Here is a 21,472-nt window from a genome sequence, read left to right as displayed (position 1 = left end):
TGGCAACAGGCTCAACATTAAGCAATACAACAACTCAACAAAGCATCTCTTACCTCCTCACCCTTCTCACCTTAAGCGAACAGGTTGCGCAGCACTGCTTGGCCGACCCTGGACTCCTCCCTGGAGTCCCGATAGACGCAGTAGAATCTTGTGAAGGTATGCGTAGACCTCCACGTAGCAGCCCTGCAGATGTCCAGCAGGGGCACACCAGACAGGAACGTCGTGGTAGCAGTGATCGCTCTGGTCGAATGGGCTCTCGATCGGCCGGGCAGCGGTCAGTTTGCAGACCGGTGACAATGCATGATGCAGCCGGAGAGCCATCTGGAAATGGAAGTCTTCGAGAGAGCCTTCCCTTGATTCACAGACGCAAAGTTCACAAACAGTTGTGACGTCTTCCGAAAACTCTTTGTGCGGTCCACGTAGAACTTCAGCGCTCTAGCTACATCCAGCGAGTGCAAAGTCCTCTCGGCCGGCGTCGAAGGCAACGGGAAGAAAACTGGTAACACCAAGGGCTAGTTGAGGTGGAAGTCTGACGGCACCTTGGGCATGAAGGAGGGATGCGTCCTCAGCACCACCCTCGTGTCAGGAAAAGTCAAATATGGAGGCTTGCAAGATGGGGCCTGAATCTCTCCCACTCGTCGTGCAGAGGTGATGGCCACGAGGAACGCTGTCTTCCAAGACAGGAACTTCAAAGGCGCCGAATGTATAGGCTCGAATGGGGCTCCCATTAGCCTGGTCAGCACCACATTAAACTCCAATGCCGGGGCAGGAGCCTTCACCGGCGGGAATGATCGGAATAGTCCCTTCATAAATTCTTCACCAGGCGATGAGACCACAAGGACGTCCGTCCCGTAGTCCTGGTATATCGGGAGATGGCCACCAGATGTTTTATGGAGGCGTGAGCCAGTCGAGCTTTGACCAGCGACAGTAGGTACGGCAGCACTTGACGGGCCGTAATCCGCAGAGGGTTAATCTTCTGTGCACGGCACCAGACAGAGAACCTCTTCCATTTATGACCGTAGCACTTGAGGGTGGAGGACGCCCTGGCCTTTGCAAGAACCTCTGCAGTCAGCCCGGATATCGTACCCTCCAAACTCTATCGCTGCAGGAGCCAGGCCTGCAAGTTCAGCGACTGCGGATCGTGATGGAGAATGGCGCCTCCTTCTCTGGAGAGAAGATCCGTGTCCGCCGGCAGCTTGACTGGTGGGGACGTTGACAAGTCCAGAAGGGAAGGCCCCTCAACCCTCTAGAGAGGCGTCCGTTGTCACCGTCTCCTGAAACGCCGGGATTTGAAATTCCATGCCTGTCGTGAGGTGAGCACGGATGCCCCACCATGGGATCGTGCGACGGAACTCCTTGTCGAGAGGGATCCTGTCCTCGAAACAGCCCTGTATCACAGTCGATTGCACACTGTCCGCGCATCCGAAACGCTGATAATCTAGGTCCTCTCCAGCTGACAGTCTCCTGAACGGCAGCCGGATTTTGGAACCACACAGCAGTGGCGTACTTGTTGGCACTCTCCCTTTTGTGGGGCAGATTGGACTTTCACCATTTTTTTGCCTCAGCACGCCATCCAGACTACAACGTTGCTTTAACCCTTCATAGCTGCGCCATTCTTGGTACCCCTCTCCACGCGAGGTCCCTAGCACCCCGTGACGATTAGATCTGTTCCTCAACAGACACCCAGAACTCACCAGCCCTGATGAAGGCGGAAAATGAAAACTGGTCCTCAGCCGTTAAGGGACGAGCCTCCGCCGAAACGCAAGAACGTGAGGGGAGCGTGGGGATCACTTCATCCACCCACACATCCTTTTAAATCCATTGGAAGAGATTCCCCCACTGTGTTGGCAAACCTTGGTAACAGACGATATATCTGAAAAATATTATCAGGATTTTTTCTGTTTGATTTCACTCTTCCAGACCTCTATATATTGGGACTATTAAGGACACACTCCCTGACTAGAGCAGCACAATAAAAGGTCGTTCGTCTTGGAATTTTTCCGAGACCGTGGCAGGACCGGCAGACGCATCCAGGTCCTACCACTCTGCTGCCAACACTAACCGCATTTCCGGTTATACTTTTACAGTCTATCACTCCTTTACTGCATATCTGTCACTTTTTGGACACCGCCGCTTTGACTTAAATGCAACTTTTTCTGTGATGAAGTAACAGATTAAGTTTAGGTGTGTGTCACCCCACACCAATTTGCTTTATATGGTTTGAGACTTATATGTTTTTATTGTTGTTTCTTCACTGTTTTTTTCCTTGTTGATTCATCACTTGTTGATTGCTTTACATATATTAAAAACGCTTGTTATGTGATACTTGCTTCCTTTTGGTATCTTACATATTGTGTCAAGAGGATTTATTTTCTCAAAATAAACGATTGCAGCATTCACTGCTTAAACATTGAGCTACCTGGGGGAGCCCTGGGAATCAAATGACCCCCATTTCAGCTCTAAACCCCTGGCACAGCGACAATTCCCTTCTTCATGATTTATAGAAACAGCCCCTCGCCTGAAGCCAGCGGGCGTCGTGGAACTCCTGTAGCGGATGCATCCGAAGTCTGCAAAGGGGTACGAGATAGATGCATGAGGACATCATCCCGAGGAGGGACTTGATGAACCTCACCCTGGCCACGTCCGTGGCTAGCTGGCGCCGCACCTTGCCCAGGATGGTCTTGGTTCTCTCCTCCGAAGGGGAGGGCAATTGCCCCACTGTATCGAGCTTTGCTCCCAGAAACAGTGCTATCTGCGATGGGGCCAGTTGGGATTTGGGGTAGTTGATGGCGAACCCCAGCTCGGTGAGTGACCGGACGGTCCTCGCCGTGTGCTCGACGGCGAGTTCCCTTGTCCTTGCCCGGATTAGCCAGTCGTCCAGGTAGGGGTAAACGTGGATCCCCTGCAGGCGCAGCCACGCCGCCACTGGTGCCAGGCACTTGGTGAAAACCCTGGGTGCCGACTTTAATCCGAACGGTAGGGCTCTGAATTAATAGTGGCATCCCTGAACCACGAACCTGAGGAACTTCCTGTGCATTTTTAGAATAGGGATGTGGAAGTAAGTTTCCTCCAGGTCCGAAGACGACAGGAAGTCGCCTTCCTCCAGCTGTCCCAGCACGTGCTGGAGGGTGACCATCCTGAATTTCTGCGCCTTGATGTACTTGTTTAAGCGGCGCAGGTCCAGGATGGGGCGCCAACCACCTCTCTTCTTCCTGACTAGGAAGTACCTTGAGTACACTCCGGAGCCGGGAGCTTTCTGGGGAGGAGCTCGATGGCACCTTTCTTGAGCATCGCCCTTACCTCCGACAGCAGTTGAGGGATGCGATTTTCCTTCCTGGCCACGGGAGTAATGCGAGGACACTTTTGGAATTCTAGCGAGTGCCCGTTGGCCAGGGTGTCCAACACCCAACGGTCGGTGGAGATGGACTCCCACACGCCGACGAACTTAGTCAGCCGGCCTCCCACCGGGGTGCTTTGGTGGGGGCCCGACAACATGGCCGGGTCAGTCTTGCTTGGAGGCGGCCTTGCCGCCTTGGCGACTACGGCGGGATTCCCCCTGCTTGCCACGACCTCTGTAGGCCTCCTGGGAAGAGGAGCGGGCCGCCTGGCGGTAAGTGGAGGAGCCACCGCTGGAACCTTTGGAGGCACCCAGTCTGCCTCCGGAGCTCCGAAAGGGCCGACGCTGTTGAAGCACCCCTAGGGTCCGGGCCATCTACGAGTCGGTCTTGATGGCCTGTAGAGACTCGTCCACCGCCTTACCAAAGAGGTTGTTGCCGTTGAACAGCATGTCCAACACTCTGGTCTTGACGTCCTGGCGAAAGTGTCGCCTTGAGCCGTCGTCGGAGGCAAACTGTTGCCCAGTTGGCGAAATCCGGTATCAGCAATGTGCGTTGCCACCGTTATGGCGTGATCCGACGCCACCTCGCCTTCCTGCAGAATTTCTAGTTCCTCCGTCCTCTTGTCAGGTAGGAAGTCTAGCAGGGGAGCTATCTTGAACCAGAGCTCCCCGTCGTAGCGGGCCACGATCACCAAGGCATTGGCCGCCTTAATCGTCGCCGCCGAGATGACTCGTCGTCCCATGGAGTCCAACTTCATGGTGGAGGTGATGACGGGATGTCCGCCGCGTCATCACCGCCATCATCGTCCGTCCCCGTCGCTGTGTCCATCGCCGTATCCTCTCTAGGGGCCGGCGAGGACGAGGGGTCCACAGGTCTCGCAGGCACGAAGGGCGGAGCGGACTCTCCTCCGCTTGTTCGGAGGGCTTCCCGACGGGCCCGGTTCTGGATCCTCCGTCGGGGCCCGTGGTAATCTCGGCCTTATCTCGGTACATAAGGATTGTATTGCCAACAAAATGGCCACCGAGTTATCCTGTGGCTCGGGTAATGGCTGCGACGGATGGGATGGCCGTTCCACTGGGCCCTCTACGTCGCCATCGTCGCTATCCTCGATCACGTCAGCAGGGGCCGCCCCCTGGGATCGAATCCTCTCGAACCTCTCCTTGAGGCCTATGGACCTCTCCTTGAGGCCTTTCTCGGTTTCTACCAGCTCCTCTTCAGAGGCTGATTCCGAGTCTGTAATGGCCACCAGCCCCCCCCCCCCCACCTCTTTTTCCGCCGGGGGCTTCACAGGGGTCTTAACGATGGGCTGGAAAGAGGATTCCCTCCGCGGTGGCAGAGATACTCTGGGCCTAGAGGCCGTTTCCACTGGCGTAGTCTCATCTGGCTTCGCCAGGGTCGCAGCAACCACTTCGGCAGAGGCCTTTGCCTGATGGATCAAAGCCCTCACCACCTTAGGTGCGTCCTGGGCCTTTGCCTTGGCGGGAGGGTCAGCACCTCGCTCCCCCTTCGAGATCGACCGGGTACGCTCCAGCGGCTTACCCGGGTTCTCAGACTTCCTCTTCCCTGAAACAGAGCGCTGGCTCGTGGTTGAACGTGCCAGGGAAGTCGCGCCCTGCCTGGCAGCCGAAGAGCCGACCTTTCGGCGCTCCCGGTGCCCGCGAACTCGCGGTGCTTGGCCTTCTGTTGGGCCCCCGTCGCCGTGGCGCCCTCACAGGACTTAGAAGCCCGCTCAGACTTTTTCTTCGCCTTCTCACCTGCTGTGCCCTTCTCCAGCCAGGCGGCGAGGCGGGAACGGCGATCTTGCTTGGTCCGTTCCGAAAGGTTCTTGCAGAACGCACAGTCCTTCTCCACGTGCGTCTTGTCCTCATGAAGACAGAGACAACGCGAGTGCTCGTCCTCTTTGAAAACTTATTGCAATCCGCATCCAGGGCAGCACCTGAACAGCTTGGATCCGGGCGTCGAGCTTCCCTTGTCCTGGGCCATGTCCGTTGAGGTAGGCCGCAGATCTTCCGGAATCCTCCAACAATTGTAAACTCGACAAAAGCTTCACCCTTGAGGGGCGTAGAAGAATTCCGAAACGGCTAACCGTTGTCGGAAGTAGAAACAGTGGTGCTTGAGGCTCGAATAAACCGGAAAAATGAGAAAATCTCCTGAAAAAGCGTGAAGACGCAGTAAAAGAACTCTAGCCTGACGACGGGGAATATTCATGAGCATGTGAATCCATGCCAAACCCCATGCTGGAGAAAGGAAAGAACCTTTGGTGTGCTACATTGAAAAAGGGTCCACATCCTTATCTTTGCACCAGTTACTGAACTTAGTCCAACGACACTGGTACAAGGATTTTGTTGCTGGCCGCCTGGCCGAAAGCAAAATCTCCATTACGTCATCTGGAAGATCCCAATCCCTGTATCTCAACCTCTCAGAAACCATGCATGAAGGTTGAGTGTTGACCTCTGGATGGAGAACCAGACCTTCCTCTTGCGACAGAAGATCCCCTCTTTGTGGAAGACGTACTGGAGGGCAGATGGACATGTCTAGAAGGTCCGGGTACCACGTTCTCCTTGCACAGTCGGGGCAACTAGGATCATGGTTTTCCTGAACTTTCTCAACCTCCTGATTACTTGAGGAATCACGGGTACTGGAGGAAATGCGTACAGCAGGGGAAAATCCCAATCCACTACGACCGCGTCCCCTAGAGCTCCTCTCGGGGAAAATTCCCTTGAACAATACAGATCGCACTTCTGTTTTACTGTGGTTGCGAACAGATCCACTTGAGGGGTTCCCCAAAGGGTGAATATCTCCAGAAGGACTTCCCGAGGGAACTCCCACTCGTGGGAGACTGTGCTCTGCCTGCTCAAAGCGTCTGCCGCCGTGTTCTGCTCTCCGGCTAGGTGAACTGCAGACAAATTCCTTCTTGCATATTACCCAGAACCAGAGCTGCATTGCCTCTGCACAGAGGAAGTGTCCTACGCCCCTCTTTTGTTGAGGTAGTATCTGGCGACTGTGTTGTCCGTCATTATCAGGATATTCTTTCTCTGTACGGAGGACAGGAAGGCCTTCAGCGTTAGTCTGATTGCCCTCGGCTCGAATAGGTTGATGTGTAGTTTGGACTCCGATGGAGACCAACGTCTGCTGATTGTCAGATCGTTGGTGTGAGCTCCCCACCTCGTGAGTGAGGCGTCCGTCACTACTGTTATCTCCGGCCATGGTTGCCAAAAAGATTCTCCTTTAAGGATGATGTTGCAAGCTCACCATGATAGATCCTGAGTAACTGCACTCGGGACTTGCAGAAGATCCAACATATTCCCTGAGAAGCGAGACCACTGAGTTTTGAGGGCCCATTGGAGGGATCTCATTCTCAGTCTGGCCTCTGGCACCAGAAAAAATGCAGGATGCATTGAGTCCTATCAACCTCAGGAAATCTGAGGCTGGCAGATGTTGGGCTTTCTGGAATTTTGTTACCATCTGCTGGATGTGGAAAGCTCTCACCTCGGGCGGCGAGGCTTTTCCTGAGGAAGTGTCCAAGACTGCTCCAATAAGCTGGAGTTTTGGGATGGTATCATTTGGGACTTCTTGAAATTGAGGGAGAAGCCCAGGTTGTGGAGGAAGTGGCAGGTGGTCGACAGGTGTTCCTGAGCTTGTTCTGGAGAACGCGCTCCGATTAGCCAGTCATCCAGGTAAGGGTAGACGTGAATCCCCCCTCTCCTGAGACCCGCTGCCGCTACAGCCATCAGTTGTGTGAAAACCCTCGGGGCGGAGGTCAGCCCGAATGGCAGAACTCAAAACTGATAATGAGAACTGCCAACTGCGAACCTCAGGTATTTTCTGTGCTAGGGATGGATTGGCACATGAAAATAAGCATCCTAAAGGTCCAATGATACCAACCAGTCTTGGAGCCGGAGAGCCTGAAGGATCTGAGAAAGGGTTACCATCTTGAACTTGTCCTTCCTGAGGAACTTGTTCAATTTTCTTAAGTCCAAGATGGGTCTCAATCCACCGTCTTTTTTTGGGATGAGAAAATAAGGGGAGTACCAACCTTTGTTCCTCTCCACTACAGGTACATGTTCTATAGCACCTGTCTCTAGCAGGGTTAAAATTTCCTGCAAACGGAGCGGGTCTGGAGTTTTGGTAGAGCTGGCTCCCGGTGGATGATCGTAAGGTATTTTTAAGAAGGGAAGGCAGTAACCTTGAGCTACAGTTTCCAGTGCCCAAGCATCCCGCCATTCTTTCAGATGCTGAGAGATTTTGCCTCCCACTGGTGTTTCGTATGATAAGACCTCAGATTTGGAGGCGGCTGTAGGAGCGGCTGAGGGCATAGATGCCGTTCCTGAAGATGGCTTTGTAGTCTTTCCTCATCCACCACAAGTGACATTCCTCTTGCCCTTTTGAAAAGCCTGTCCTCTCCCTCTACCAACAGAGAGTAGTATCGAATAGTGTTTCTGAGACTGTCTCAGGGAGGCACTAAGATTTAGCTGCCGCTTTCGAGGTCTTTAGTGTGTCTAGGCTCTCATCAGCCTTACTACCAAACAGCCTCGAGCCATCAAAGGGCATGTTGATAAGTCTGGTCTGCATATGTGGTGCAAACCCCGACTTCCTCAAACACGCAAATCGGCGTAGCACTGTGCTTGATGCCATGGATCTGCTAATACTATCAGCAGTATCCAGTCCAGACTGGAGGCATTCCCCCCCATTGCCTCCTTTCCGTCATTGACTATATTCAGGAAGCCTTCCCTTTCCTCGCCTTCCGGAATATGTTCAGCCGCCGCCGAAATGCATTCCCACAGGGTATGTGTGAATCTGGCAAGGGTAGAGGTGACGTTGGTCGATTTCAAAGCTATGCTACCTTAAGTAAAATCTTTACGAGCCCAGGCATCAACCTTTCGGTCCTCCCTATCCGGAGGTATGATTGGGTATGCTGTCTGCAAGTAGTAGCGGCTTTAAATAACCACACTTTCTGGTGTAGGGTGTCTACTCAGGTATTCTGGATCAGAAGTAGAAGTTCTGTACTTCTTTGGGAGATTGCCGTCTACTGCAGCAATGCCATCAGGTTTTTCCCAGTTCTTTTCAACTGTCCTTTGGAGCGCCCTATGGAAAGGGATAACTGGGTCTTTCCGGGGTCCCCGGGCTATAATGTCCATCACATCGTCTTGTTCAAAAGTAGGGGAGGCTCTTCCCCAACCCATATATTCAATCACCCTACTCATCACATTCCTATACCCAGAGTCTGCATGTTCTGCAGGATCAGGTGTAGCAAACTCCAATTCGGGTGATGTGTCCACACCACTAGCAGAATGCAGAGTTTCAGATAGGTCTAATTTTTGTCTCAGGATTTACCAGTTCCTCTGGAACTGGTCTGGTGCCATATTTTACTCCAAAAAGGAGTGATCTTATCTGAGCCAGATTCTTCAAAAATTGAAGACATGGACCTAAAGAAGTCAGATTTTGGTAAAGGTGTAAACCTCTCTTGCTCCTGATTTTTCGAAGGAATCAGTGTTTTCTTCGAGGGGGTCGAAGGAACCTTCGACGCACTCGACAAAGCCTTGGACAAAGGCATCGAGGATAATATAGGCTTCGTTGTCTGAGCTGTCGGCGCCGATGGCGTCAAAGTTGCCCTCGACTTCGACAACTTGTTTTTTATGAGGGATTGGAGAAACACTATTTCCGAGGATCTCTCGACGATTTGTCGACTCGAGATTTATGGGTACTAATAGGCTTCACCGTCGTAGTTCCAGACTTCCCTGTGTCATCCAATGGAGCAACCGGTGTCTGGATTTTCTGAGGTTTCTTTGAGGGAGGTTGAGGCCACGTTCTCAAAGACCTGCATCATTTTTCTCCTAAGGCTTTCCCATTTTGAAGGGGAATCTGATCTAGTCGGACATCGAACCAATTCCGTTGATGAATCGGACGATGAAGATCTATGTCTCCTTTTAAGCTTTTTAGAAAACTAAGATCGTCTCGACCTGCTAGGAGATCGGGATCTCTTCAATGTTTTTTATGACGTTCCAATTCCTTTGAATCGGACGATTTCTTATGTCTTTTAGACAAGGCTTTCGAAGAGCTCTTCGACGCCTCCCACCCCACTGCTAACTTACTTTTCCTCTCACGGAGGGCCTTCTCAGTCATTGACTGACAGGAGCCACAGTCGCCGGTTGGTTGGTCTGAGCCCAGACACCAAAGACAGATATGGTGAGGATCGGTGATAGACATCTTCGACTCGCAGTCGTTACACTTCTTAAACCCAGTTCTGGGAGTCGAAGCGGTCGATGAAGACCTTTTCTTGACAGAAAATCTCGAAGTGCGCCGTTCACGAGAGCGAAGCAATCGAAAAACGGAACTGAAGCCAATGGGCGCGGCTCGAGCTACTTATACCAGTGACATCAAGACGGTACAGAGCCCGTCGAGGGACATTTGACACCACGGCCTCGAGCACAGCGCCCTCTGCTGAATTTTTTTCCCGAAGCAGCGAAGCTGGCGAAACGAATTATCACAAGATGAGGAATACGTGGGAGGACACAATCCATTCGAAGTAAGGTTATGTACTCACCTGTGAATCTGAGGAAGAGTTGTAGATGAGGGACTCATTACTCGGTGTCCCATTGGATGGTGCCTAAAGCACCCATAAGGAGGGTGATGCATACAAAATAGGCTACTGTTTTTCTTTGGAAAAGACAAAAAGGTAACCAAGGATTTCCAGCTTTATGCTGGGGAATATTCCCAGCATGTGAATCTATGAGCCAATGCTGGAGAAGTGAAGAAAACTAAGTAATATCCTAAGGAACAGGATATCCTAATAGTGAAGCATGCATAGTAGTGAGTGCCAGTGCCTTTTTAGGATTGATCGTAAAAGCTTGACCACCACTGGGAATCTAGGCTTATGGGTAACGAGAAGCCAAGACCATTGGACAACCTTGTGGCTTAAACTGTCCCCTTAAAGTGGGCAATGGGGGGGGTCACAAAAACAAGAGCAGTTGCAAAAGAAATATGAACAAAGTATGGAATGGCAATTTAAGATAATTTGCTTATGAACTTGAACATCTATTCCACCCTGATTTACACCCCCAATCCCCAACACAAACACTGTTCCCCTCACCCTGGGCCAAAACTGTAATGGGCGCAGTTGATAAAACAATCATTAACAGAACTTACCGAGCACACTCTGGGTCTTGAATTTCGGAAAAGTCCGGCACATTCTCTGCAGAGAAAAACACAAGTCTAATTTCATCAAAACAGTCAGTGTCCAAACCCTCCATAATCTGGTTCCCACAAACTGTCCAATCCAAATACTGCTCAACCACCATGGGAACTCTGCCCAAATATACTACCATTGTCCAAAGCCACTTTGCTATAAGAACCCTATCACCATCAGGTGATGCCCATATCCAAACACTGCCTGAATATCATACAAAATAATTGGTCAAAAAATGAGAACAAAAAGGCACTCCAAAATCTGCCCATTTACTAAAGAAAAGCACACAAGGGAAAATGTAAAGTTAACATATGCTCCAACATACACCACTAGGCAAACCTGAAATAAGACTTAAGTAAATACAGATATTTTATGGTATTTGTATAGCCCCCAGTGCCATTGGTATGGCCTAAAAGCACTGTAGGTGAATGACTTGGGTGGCTAGGTCTTCGATAGCCACCAATGGAGAACTGGCTTGTGGATGGGTGCTGTGCAGTCACGAGAGAGTCAGGAAGACAGATATTGTGCAGCGCTAGACCAAATTTTCTCCTGGGACTTCGCTGCATTCTAGAGGCAGAGGTGATGTGCAATGTGTTCAAGTAGTGGAAGATTGCAGATGGATGTGAGTGTTAGGGAGATTTTACATTTTTATGCCAAACCCCCTCTGTTCGGTAAGATATTCATAGCAATGATAAGTCTTCCTGGCCTATGTCAACCCCAGAAATGTTTGCCTTACTGGTGCATTATTTCTCCCTATATCTCAGTGAGTGGGAACCTTTTTCCACTCCCCCAGAATCTTTTAATCTTTTTATGGGTGTCATTTCTAAGACTCTCCATAGTGTCTTGGTTATCCTCTTTGACAACTCTTGGTATATACACCCATAGGTGACCATTTTACCAAAATGGACCAAGTCGTCTTTTTTTCACCATTTCAGTGTTCCTTGTCCTTTCTTGGTGCTTCCCCTGACCGCCAGGGTGAGAGAATCCTGTGCGTTATTTTATCTTCGGCGGGAGATCTCAGTCAAGCAAGCCCAGGCTCCAGAGTGTCTGAGGCAGGAGTCCACAACTCCACAGCCCTTTGTCTTCAAGCCAGACTGCGAGAATCCAGTTCAAACTGGGAGGCTGGCTTGCCTGAAAGCACTGCCAACTCTCCCCCCCCCCTTACCCACTTCCAAGTTTGAATGTTGCACTGCTGTTGGATTGGCTGGGCTCCTGCATAAAATTCTGATCATGTAAGCTGAAGAGGTAGTCAACCACTGGAACCAAATCCGAAGAGAAAGAAAACGCAGCCGAGACAATTTTCAGCGACCAGGGAGCCTGCGGTGTAACCGAAGCCTGCGGTTACCTATCCTTCCAATCGATCTGGGGTCTCTGAAAAAGACTAACCTGAGCCTGGTTCCACCCACTAGACTCAGGCGACCTGCATTTTGAGCCATCCCATGTCGTGCTGCAACACCCAAATACCCTGGGACCTCCAAACACTGGAGGTGCACGGTCTTCCGAATTCTGAATCTTACTGAAACTTTGTGGGAATCATGCTGGACCTCCGTGAATAGAGTTGGAAAAGTCCCCTCACCAGAGTGCTGAACCTTGCAAACAACGAGAATCCGACCAGCGATATTCAGTCTTCTTCTGGCTCCTGAAAAGAGAACACTACTTGCCTGGAGTCTTCCCAGTTGATCTTTGCAGGAAAAGTCCTTCCAGGGTCAGTCTTCCTGCAGCCAAATACCCAGTGACTGAATTCCATAAGTTTCCCCCATTGCAACCTCTTCTGCCGTGAGTAAATCATGTGAAGATCCTCTTGCCTAGAGGCTTCCCCCATGATCCCTGCTGTAAAAGTCCTTCCAGTGTCCGGTCTTCTGTCTTCATGATAAAGAAATCCAACGTCCGGCTTTTTGGCTGCAGAGTCTCCTTGCTGGAACTCTTCTTGCATGCAAAGTTACTGTGCTGGCTGGGGTATTTACTTAAGCCTTTGCAATTTCTATAAAGCTTTGGGGGTGTTCTTGTGACAGAGTCTACTCGCCCATTTCACCCAGGCCCACTGCTGGAATCCTCCAAGGGAGTCTTCTCACAAGTCCCTGGACCCTCAACTAACTCAAGTGAAATACGTACTTGACCATTATTCCTTAGGAACTTGACTTTTGCTAATTCTATGCCTTCCTAAACTGTATGTTGGATCTAGTGCCCCCGCACCCTCCCTTCTCAGAGAACATTCATGCTCCAAGAATAAGGGAAAGACGTTCCAAGGATTGTCCTGTTGCCTAGAAAAGAGAACAAGTGCCTAGACATTTACTCGTCTTCGAGAGTGAACACTTACAAACGTTCTTACTTACCTTGAAAGTGTTCTGCCACTTGTTAAAGTATATGCATGGTCATTTTACTTATCTTGGAAATGTTCGGCCATTCTAAAAGGTAAATGTAAAGTCTTACTTTCCTTAGAAACGGTTTAATCATTCTAACAAAGTAGATGTAAGGTTAATGTACTCACCTATGAATTGGGCCCCCCCCTTTTCCTAAAACATAATGCTGTTGGTTTCACTTTACTATTCCGGTTAGGATATAAACGTATGAGTGTCACCAATTGGGTCTTGCTTCCCCCGACTTGCTGTTAGCATGTCTAGAATAAGTCTTCCTTAGGTTATATTTACCCCTAAATTGCTGATCGCTATTTTAAAAGTATATAGGTTTTAATTACCTCTAGTTAGCTGTGTGCCATCCTAAAACAAGTTCCATTATTGCCTACCTCAAACTGTTTCACTGATCTGAAAAGCAACTGTAATTATATATTGCACCAAAATGTTTCACTCACCTAGAATAAACAGTGGTATCCTAAATAATAAGTATAGGTTTTTACTGTTCCTCTATTCAGAAAGATATATTTGCAAGTTGCTTTACTACGCAATTTCTTTGTTGAGCGTCACTACATAACGGACAGTGTCTACTACCCTTGTATTACAGAAAGTAATTCAAAAGTAACTTATGTTTTTCCTCCAAGAATAGGTGTGACCTTTACTGAATGTGTATGATAAGGTTTGACTTCCCTAGATTAATAATCTTCAGTATTCTGAATAAGGTTGTATGCTTTGGTCTGTGTACTTTCAAGCATTGTGGTGCTTTTAAATAAATGTGTTTAAGACTCCATGACCAGTACTTCCCCCAATACTTAACTTGGCCTACTTGTATTTAAAATAAATCTTTATTTTTTACAATACGTCTGGTTGTGTTTCTATTGAAACCTTGGTGTACTACAGGTTCAGTGTACTTTCCTACAGCCCTCTCCCTCCTAAGCTAAGCCTGGCTGCTCTGTCTACGCCATCATATACTCAGGTGGTACAGCCTTATACTAAGAGTGGAGTCGTGTATTGTCTCAGTTGAATGGTTTTACTAAGCCCTTAGTTGGACTTCAGGAAAAACTGTTCCAACACCCTCTACCTGCGAGATCCCCGGCACTTTCTGCTGGACTCCTGGATCTTTGTTCTCCTGAATGAAGGGAGCCTTCCCCCCCCAGAACCCACTCATTCATTCGTTTTTCTCAGACTATGGAACCCTTGTTCATTCTGCTTTTACTTTATTTCATGCAGTCTTGCTTGCCTCCATATTTTCTAAGGCATTCCTTTCACTTTTGCAGCACAGCACCTTGTGTGCAGTGTTGCTGGGAGCCCCTTGGGCTCTCCTTTTTATACACTTATTTTATACACTTATTGCGGCAAATTGTGCCTGAACCGTTGGAGTAATGAGCTGGACAGGTGCGCAGCCTCAGAGCGCCGGATCTATAACGCACGGGGCTGTCCCCGTAAATTTGAAAAAATATGGGGTAAATGGCTCGACGCTAGCTGAGACCTGCGGGTGGGAGTGCATCAGCAGCACGGTTAGCATGGTTTGCCTGCATTGGCCTATTGATGTTTTACGGTCCTCGTCCCTGTGGGCCCATGCGAGCTGTTATTGCCAAAATGCCTTCGTCATATGTATGCCGCCGATTCATGTCTCATTTATGTTCATTTCTATGTTATGTTGTTTAAACTCAAACAGAGTTATAAAAAAAATAGTTAGGGTGCTGGGGACATTAATATCTTACTGTTGCAGTTAGAATACTCTTAGAACCTGACCAAAGGAAACGATTATTACAACAAACAAGAGATCACAAATATTCTTAAGCAGGCAAATACTTTGGATCCCCTTAACAGAGTCATTCAGTGTAACATGTTAAGCCAAAGTCAATGGGCAAAACTCTTATGTGGGCTGAGGAACTTCTGGTAGCTAAGTAAGAAAAGTCTTTGCACAATGTTTTAGAAGTCTTTGAACAAAGGAAGACTCAATGGAGGGCCACAAGCTGTTTAGGCTTGTGAGTAGCAGAAGATGCAATAAACTACAGTAAAAGTTAAGTTCACTCAGACTTTACAGTACCTTTGGATTGAAGAAAAAGTGCAGCAGATGGCTTCGGTTCCTGTGCAGCTCTGCAGATCTCACTGTTCCTGGACCTCAGTCGTGGGGACAAGAGGGAGGACATCTGGGGACTCCTGCACTGCAATGGCACTGTCACCGCTCACAACTGGCAATCTTCAAACCAGTGGCACTTCAATGTTTCAGCTCCTTGCGACTACTGCAAATAGCAACACCGCTGTTTCTGGCTGTCGAGATGGACTTTCCTTGCCGCTGGTGTCCCGAACTCTTGAGGTGAATCAGGCTCGGTCAGTCCAGCTTCCTGGAGCTCTTGGCCAACTTAAAAGCAACGCACACAATCTGGTGTTCCTCTCCCTGGAGTTTCAGTTTCCAGCGGCAACTGGAAATGCAACCAGCTACGAGAGTATGTCCAGGTGGCTTAATTTGAAGTGGATTGGTCCCACCAACTCAAAGGGAGAAGTCGTCCTTGCAGGGGCTTCTCAGTCGATACGAATTTGGAGTTTCAGCACAGCAGCAGGGCTTCACTGGGCAAACTAACGGTCCAGGAGTTGCAGCAGGCTTCCTTTTAAAGCTCTTCTTCGGTTCCTTCGTCCAGTGATCGGCTCTCCCTTCCAATCCAAAAGCCTCGCCTTTTATTCAGTTCTCCCATTCATTCCAGCCCAGCTGTCAGTCACCCAGCAGGGTGGCTGTCCTTGCCATACAGTCAGCCGGCCAATCACTACAGAGTGTATTTGGGTCTCCTAGGAGACTAAGCACAGGTAGTTTTGGGAACCCCCCCTCATTTCCTGCCAACCCCAGACACCCTGGAGCCAGAGGCGGGCTTCACTCGTGAAACCAGCCAAAGGTAAAGCAAAATTATAAGTTACTCATCGTAGTGACCAACATACTCAGTCCATAGTCCCCTTTCCTCCATACTGCATGGGCGTCCCTTCCAAGGGACGGGAGACTGAACCTTTTCCCCTCCCAGAAAAAAAATTCTTCCCTTTTAAATTTAGAGGCACGTGGGGTGCGGAGCTGGGAGCATGCGCTGCCATGACTCTGGTGCCACACCTCAGTCCCTATTGACACGTCGACAATAGATTTAACATTGCCTAATGACACTAATATTATTAGGGGGCTGGGGGGAATGGTAAGACTTATGGAGGAAAGGGGACTATGGACTAAGAGTACATTAGTCACTACGGTGATCAACTTAGAATTACTCTTACGTTCCGTCCCTCCATACTGCACGGGCGATAACTGAATCTAGCCCCAGGGTTGAGAGGCGACCCTCTTTAAGCAAATAGGTTCCTGAGAAACGCCTTTTCGAAAGCCGCATCAGATTTAGAGCCTGCATCCAAACAGTAATGCATGAAGAAAGCCGAGGGAGTGGCCAAAGTGACCCACCCTCCTTATGACTTGCCAAGGGACATGGCGCTGAAATGCAATGACGTTGCCTTGGCCCTGACTGCGTGGGCGTGCAGGTTTGCCGGAAGCGGCTTGTGCTGGCCCTCTTATGCTTTTTGGATGGCCGAGATCATCCAGCGGGATATGGAGGCCCAATAGCCTGGTTTTGCACCTCCGAAAATGACAAAACAGGTGTCTGATTTGCGGAAGCCCTTGGTCCTGTCAACGTAGAATTTCAGGGCACACCTGACATCCAGGCAGTGCAAAACTCCGTGCCTCGTCCTTAGGATCGGCAAAAAACATAGGAAGGGCCATTTCCTCGTTCAGATGGAAAGCAGACAGCACCTTAGGTAGAAATGCTGGGTGTGTCCGCAGGACTACTTTGTCCCTGTGAAAGTTAGTACATGGGTCTGAGGTGACCAGCGCCTAGATTTCGCTGACTCTGCGAGCAGAGGTGAGGCCGACTAGTAAGGCCGTCTAATGGTAACCAGCCTGATGTCCGCAGACGCCATTGGCTCAAACTATTTGTGCACCAGGGCACCCATGACTATGTTGGGGCGGGGTGTGGCCTCTTGATGGGCGGGTAGAGCCTTGCAAGCCCCGTCAAATGCTTCTTGACAATCAGATTAAAGGAGAAGTCCCCCCCCCCCCTCTCCTCCGAGTTCCTGTAAGCCCCGATGGTTGCCAGGTAAGTGCAGCAGGTGTTCACCTGCACGCCAGAGTGGGTGAGGTGCGCCGAGAAGGAGAGCACATCTTCCAAAGTACATGCCGGGGGGTGGGGGGGAGGGGGTCGATTTCCTTGGAGTCTGCCCAGTGGCAGAACCTGGTCCATTTACTTTTATACTGGGCCCTGGTAGCCTTGCTCCTTGCGGCCAGTAGGATTTCCAGATTAGCCTGAGAGAGGCTGAGGTGCCTTAGCGTTACTGGCGCAGGAACCACGCTGTGAGGGCTAGTTTCTGTGATACGGAGTGGATGGTCCCCCCCCCCCCCCCCCCTGCTGCGCCAGAAGATGTGCTGGGCCCGTCGGATTGTGAATCACTGGCATCTCCGAGAGGCTGAGCAGCTCCGAGAACCATGGCCTGGACGGCCACCATGGAGCTATAAGAATGATGTTGAGCTGGCGAGATTCCTTGATCTTGCAAATCACTCTGAATCAGCGGAGTGGGAGGGAAGGCGTACGCGGTCATGCCGTTCCACTGAATCCAAAATGCGTTGCCCAGGGAGCCAGGGCCCTGTCCGCGCTTGTTGCGCCAGGTGGCAAAGAGATCCACCTGGGGAGACCCCATCTGTGGAAGATCTCCTGAACAAGGTAGTTTAGCTGCCACTTCCAATTGTCCGCTCCCAACCTGCTGAGCCTGTCCGCCTCAAGGTTGGATTCCTCCGGAAGGTAGAAGTGGTTTTTCAGGGCGCACTCCCACATGCTGATTGCCAGTCTGCACAGTGGAGGGGATCGGTTGCCTCCCTGTTTGTCGACGTAGTACATGCTGGTCGAGTCGTCCGTCTGGATGAAGACAACCTTACCCATGAGAGGGGGAAGGAATTTTCTGAGCGCTAATTAGATGGCGTTCAGCTCCAACCAATTGATGTGGCATTCCTCTCGAGTCCAGGTGCCGTGGACCGAGAGATCATCCAGGGTGGCTCCCCAGCCCTCGAGAAAGGAGTCCGTGGTGATGGTGACCTGTGGGGTGGGAGGCCAAAGGGGATTGCCCGTCCGTAGGTTGCAGTCCCTAGACCACCATGTGAGGACCGGGCGGAGGGATGGAGGAACGTTGATCTCGGATTGAGAGCCCCGCTCCTGGTTCCATGAAGCCGCGAAGTGCAGCTGAATCCTCCTCAGTCTCGTGTGTGGGACGGGTGATAGGATCACTGGCAAGAGACCAAGGTGATGCTGGTACATACAGGCCGAGGTCACACCTCTGCTGAGGAAGTGAGTGGTGGCCCTCCTGATGGCCGAGATCTTGTCCTCTGACTGAAACACCTTCTTGGAGCAGGTGTCCCATATGAGGCCCAAGAATGTCAGTCTGCGTGGGCTGCAGCTGCAACTTCTTGAGATTGAGCAAAAAGCCCAGATTTTGCAGTGTGTTCATAAGGGCATGGGAAGAGTGGCGATCCGCTACCGGAGATGTAGCCCCGACGAGCCAGTCATCGAGGCATGGGTAGATGTGAAGGCCCTGCGCTCTGAGGACAGCCACAGTATTCATGAGTCTGGCAAAGACCCTGGGGGCCGAGTCGAGGCTAAAAGGAAGGACCTTTTATTGGAAAAGGTAGCCCATGATCCTGAACCGCAGGAAAGAACGATGAGGCTGCCAAATTGGGACGTGTAGGTACATGTCCTTCAGATCCAGGGAGCACATCCAGTCTCCCTTGCACAATGTCTCCGCTATAAAAGCTCGCGTAACCATCTTGAATTGTTGTAGATGCAAGGAGAGGTTGAGGGTGGAAAGGACCAACACCATTAACAGGCCCGCCTGGTTCTTTTTCTGAATGGCGAAAGTCCTGGAGTAAAAGCCCAAGCGTCGCTGGGAGGCTGGGACTTCCTCTACGGCTTAACTCTACGAGCGACCGGATCTCTGCCAGAAGAGTTGCTGTCCCAAATTGAGGGAGGGAAGGAAGGAAGGAAGGAAAGGCTGGGATAGTTAGGCGGTATCCCGTGATACTACGGAGAGGATCCAGAGGTGCGCAAAATTCTGGCACCAGAAATGTGAATGGAGAGCAAGCCTGCTCCCCACTGGAGACACGTGGACCCGGAAGGGTGTGTGATGCCTTTCCCTCAGAGGCTGATGCGGAGGAGGGGGACTGGAAAAGCCCTTACTCCCCCCCCCCCCCACCCCCTTGTTGCTTTCGACGATTTGGAGTCGGCAAGCAGTCCGGCTGCCTGGACCTCCCTTCCTGGAAGCTGCAGAACCCTCCGTACATATGCCCCTTGTTGGAGCGCTGCTGTGACTGTGTATGATTTGGGCATGGTCTTTGTCAAGATGCATAAAGACTTGGTCGTTTGTGAGCAGTTTTCTTTTTGTCCAGCTCCTCGTCCGTGGTGGAGTGGAAGAGGCCTCCCCCATAGCAGGTCTAATATGCGTTCCTCGACATCCAGGTTGATTTTTGTTGCATGGAGCCAGGCTGTCCTCATGTCCGTGGCGATACAGATGGCACGGCCAGAGGTGTGAAAATGGGCCACAGTGGACTCCATGAGGTTCTTTGTCACCAGCTTGGCCTCAGCCAGTCCCTCCTTGAAACGTGATTGGCTCTGCGTAGGGAGTTCCGGGAGGAAGTCTGCAATTTCCCCGCCATAACCTTTGGTTAGCGGCAGCTAGCATGGCATCAGCGTTGGCCTGACGAAGATGCAAAGGCATGTTGGAATACAGCTTCTTCCCTTAAGCCTCCAAGATCATCTCCTCCTTGCCTAGCAGCATCGCAGAGGAGGCGGCTGAGGCTTGGAGTATAGTGATGCCACAGCGATCACAGAGGAGTGCGTCTCTCCCCCCAGTTTGGTTTCTGATCTGTCTTTCTTAGTAGTAACCAATCACTGATATCTGGGTCATACTGCCCCCAGCCAATGACTTCCCTCTACCTAAGCCCCTCCCCTGGCAGCCATCCTCAGATTTGGTAGCACGTAAAGTGGCAGTATGACCAAGTGAAGAGCCGCAGCGGGGAAGGAGGGAGGGAGGGTTCGCATGTGAATCCATGCCAGAGAACAGTTACAGGTAAGTAACATGTTCCTTCTCCAGCATGGGGTCTGGCATGGATTCACATGCTCATGAATATAAGAATACATAGCAGTATACACATGCACAACCACGGGAGGTGGCAACAGGCTCAACATTAAGCAATACAACAACTCAACATTAAGCATCTCTTACCTCCTCACCAGGCTCACCTTAAGCGAACAGGTTGCGCAGCACTGCTTGGCCGACCCTGTACTCCTACCTGGAGCCCCGATCGACGCAGTAGAATCTCGTGAAGGTGTGCTTCGACCTCCACGTAGCAGCCCTGCAGATGTCCAGCAGGGGCACACCAGACAGGAACGCCGTGGTGGCATCGATCGCTCTGGTCGAATGGGCTCTCGGACAGCGGTTGGTTTGCCAACCGGTGACAGTGCAGGATGCAGCCGGAGAGCCATCTGGAAATGGAAGCCTTCGAGAGAGCCTTCCCTTGATTCACAGGTCCAAAGTTCACAAACAGCTGTGATGTCTTCCAAAAACTCTTTGTGCGGTCCACGTAGAACTTCAGCGCTCTAGCCACATCCAGCGAGTGCAAAGTCCTCTTGGCCGGAGACGAAGGCGACGGGAAGAAAACAGGCAACACCAAGGGCTCGTTGAGGTGCAAGTCCGACGGCACCTTGGGCATAAAGGAGGGATGCGTCCTCAGCACCACCCTCGTGTCGTGAAAAGTCAAGTATGGAGGCTTGCAAGATGGGGCCTGGATCTCTAGCCCTCGTCGTGCGGAAGTGATGGCCACAAGAAATGTTGTCTTCCACGACAGGAACTTCAACGGCGCCGAATGCATAGGCTCGAATGGGCCCCCCCCCCCCCATGAGCCTGGTTAGCACAACGTTGAGCTCCCACGCCGGGGCAGGGGCCTTCATCGGCAGGAACGATCGGAATAGTCCCTTCATAAATTTGTTCACCAGGCGATGAGACCACAAGGACGCCAGTCCTGTAGTTCTGGTGTATCGGGAAATGGCAGCCAGATGTATCTTCGAGGCGTGAGCCAGTCCAGCTTTGGCCAGTGACAGTAGGTACGGCAATACTTGAGGGGCCGTAATCCGCAGAGGGTTAATCTTCTGTACACGGCACCAGACAGAGAACCTCTTCCACTTATGTCCATAGCATTTGAGAGTTGAGGACGCCGTGGCTTTTGCAAGAACCTCTCTCCAGTCAGCCGGGATATCGTATCCTCCAAACTCTAGTGCTGCAGGAGCCAAGCCTGCAAGTTCAGCGACTCTGGGTTGTGATGGAGAATGGCGCCTCCTTCTCTTGAGGGAAGATCTGCGTCTCTCGCCAGCTTGATAGGTGGGGAAACTGACAAGTCCAGAAGGTCCAGGAACCAGATCGGTCTCGGCCACGCCGGTGCGACGAGCATCATCCTGCACCTGGACCTCTTGAGCTGGTTGATGAGACGGAGCGGCAACGGAGGGAACGCGTGCAAGAACAGGCCATCCCAA

At 51.0% G+C, this 21,472-nt stretch overlaps 1 protein-coding gene across 4 annotated transcripts in view; it reads right to left on the bottom strand.

Moving 5' to 3' along the window:
• The window catches only part of INCENP (inner centromere protein), a 675,150-nt gene that overhangs the window by 292,430 nt on the left and 361,248 nt on the right, over nucleotides 1-21,472 (bottom strand). For all 4 annotated transcript variants that reach the window (XM_069623903.1, XM_069623901.1, XM_069623902.1 and 1 more), the window contains exon 8: nucleotides 10,485-10,530. In XM_069623903.1, the coding sequence (XP_069480004.1) occupies nucleotides 10,485-10,530 (46 nt within the window). The remainder of the gene's footprint in view (nucleotides 1-10,484; nucleotides 10,531-21,472) is intronic.

This window comes from Ambystoma mexicanum, chromosome 11 (assembly GCF_040938575.1).
Source record: "Ambystoma mexicanum isolate Mex_15411 chromosome 11, UKY_AmexF1_1, whole genome shotgun sequence".
NCBI lineage: Eukaryota > Metazoa > Chordata > Amphibia > Caudata > Ambystomatidae > Ambystoma > Ambystoma mexicanum.
This window is presented reverse-complemented; position numbering and strand designations above follow the sequence as displayed.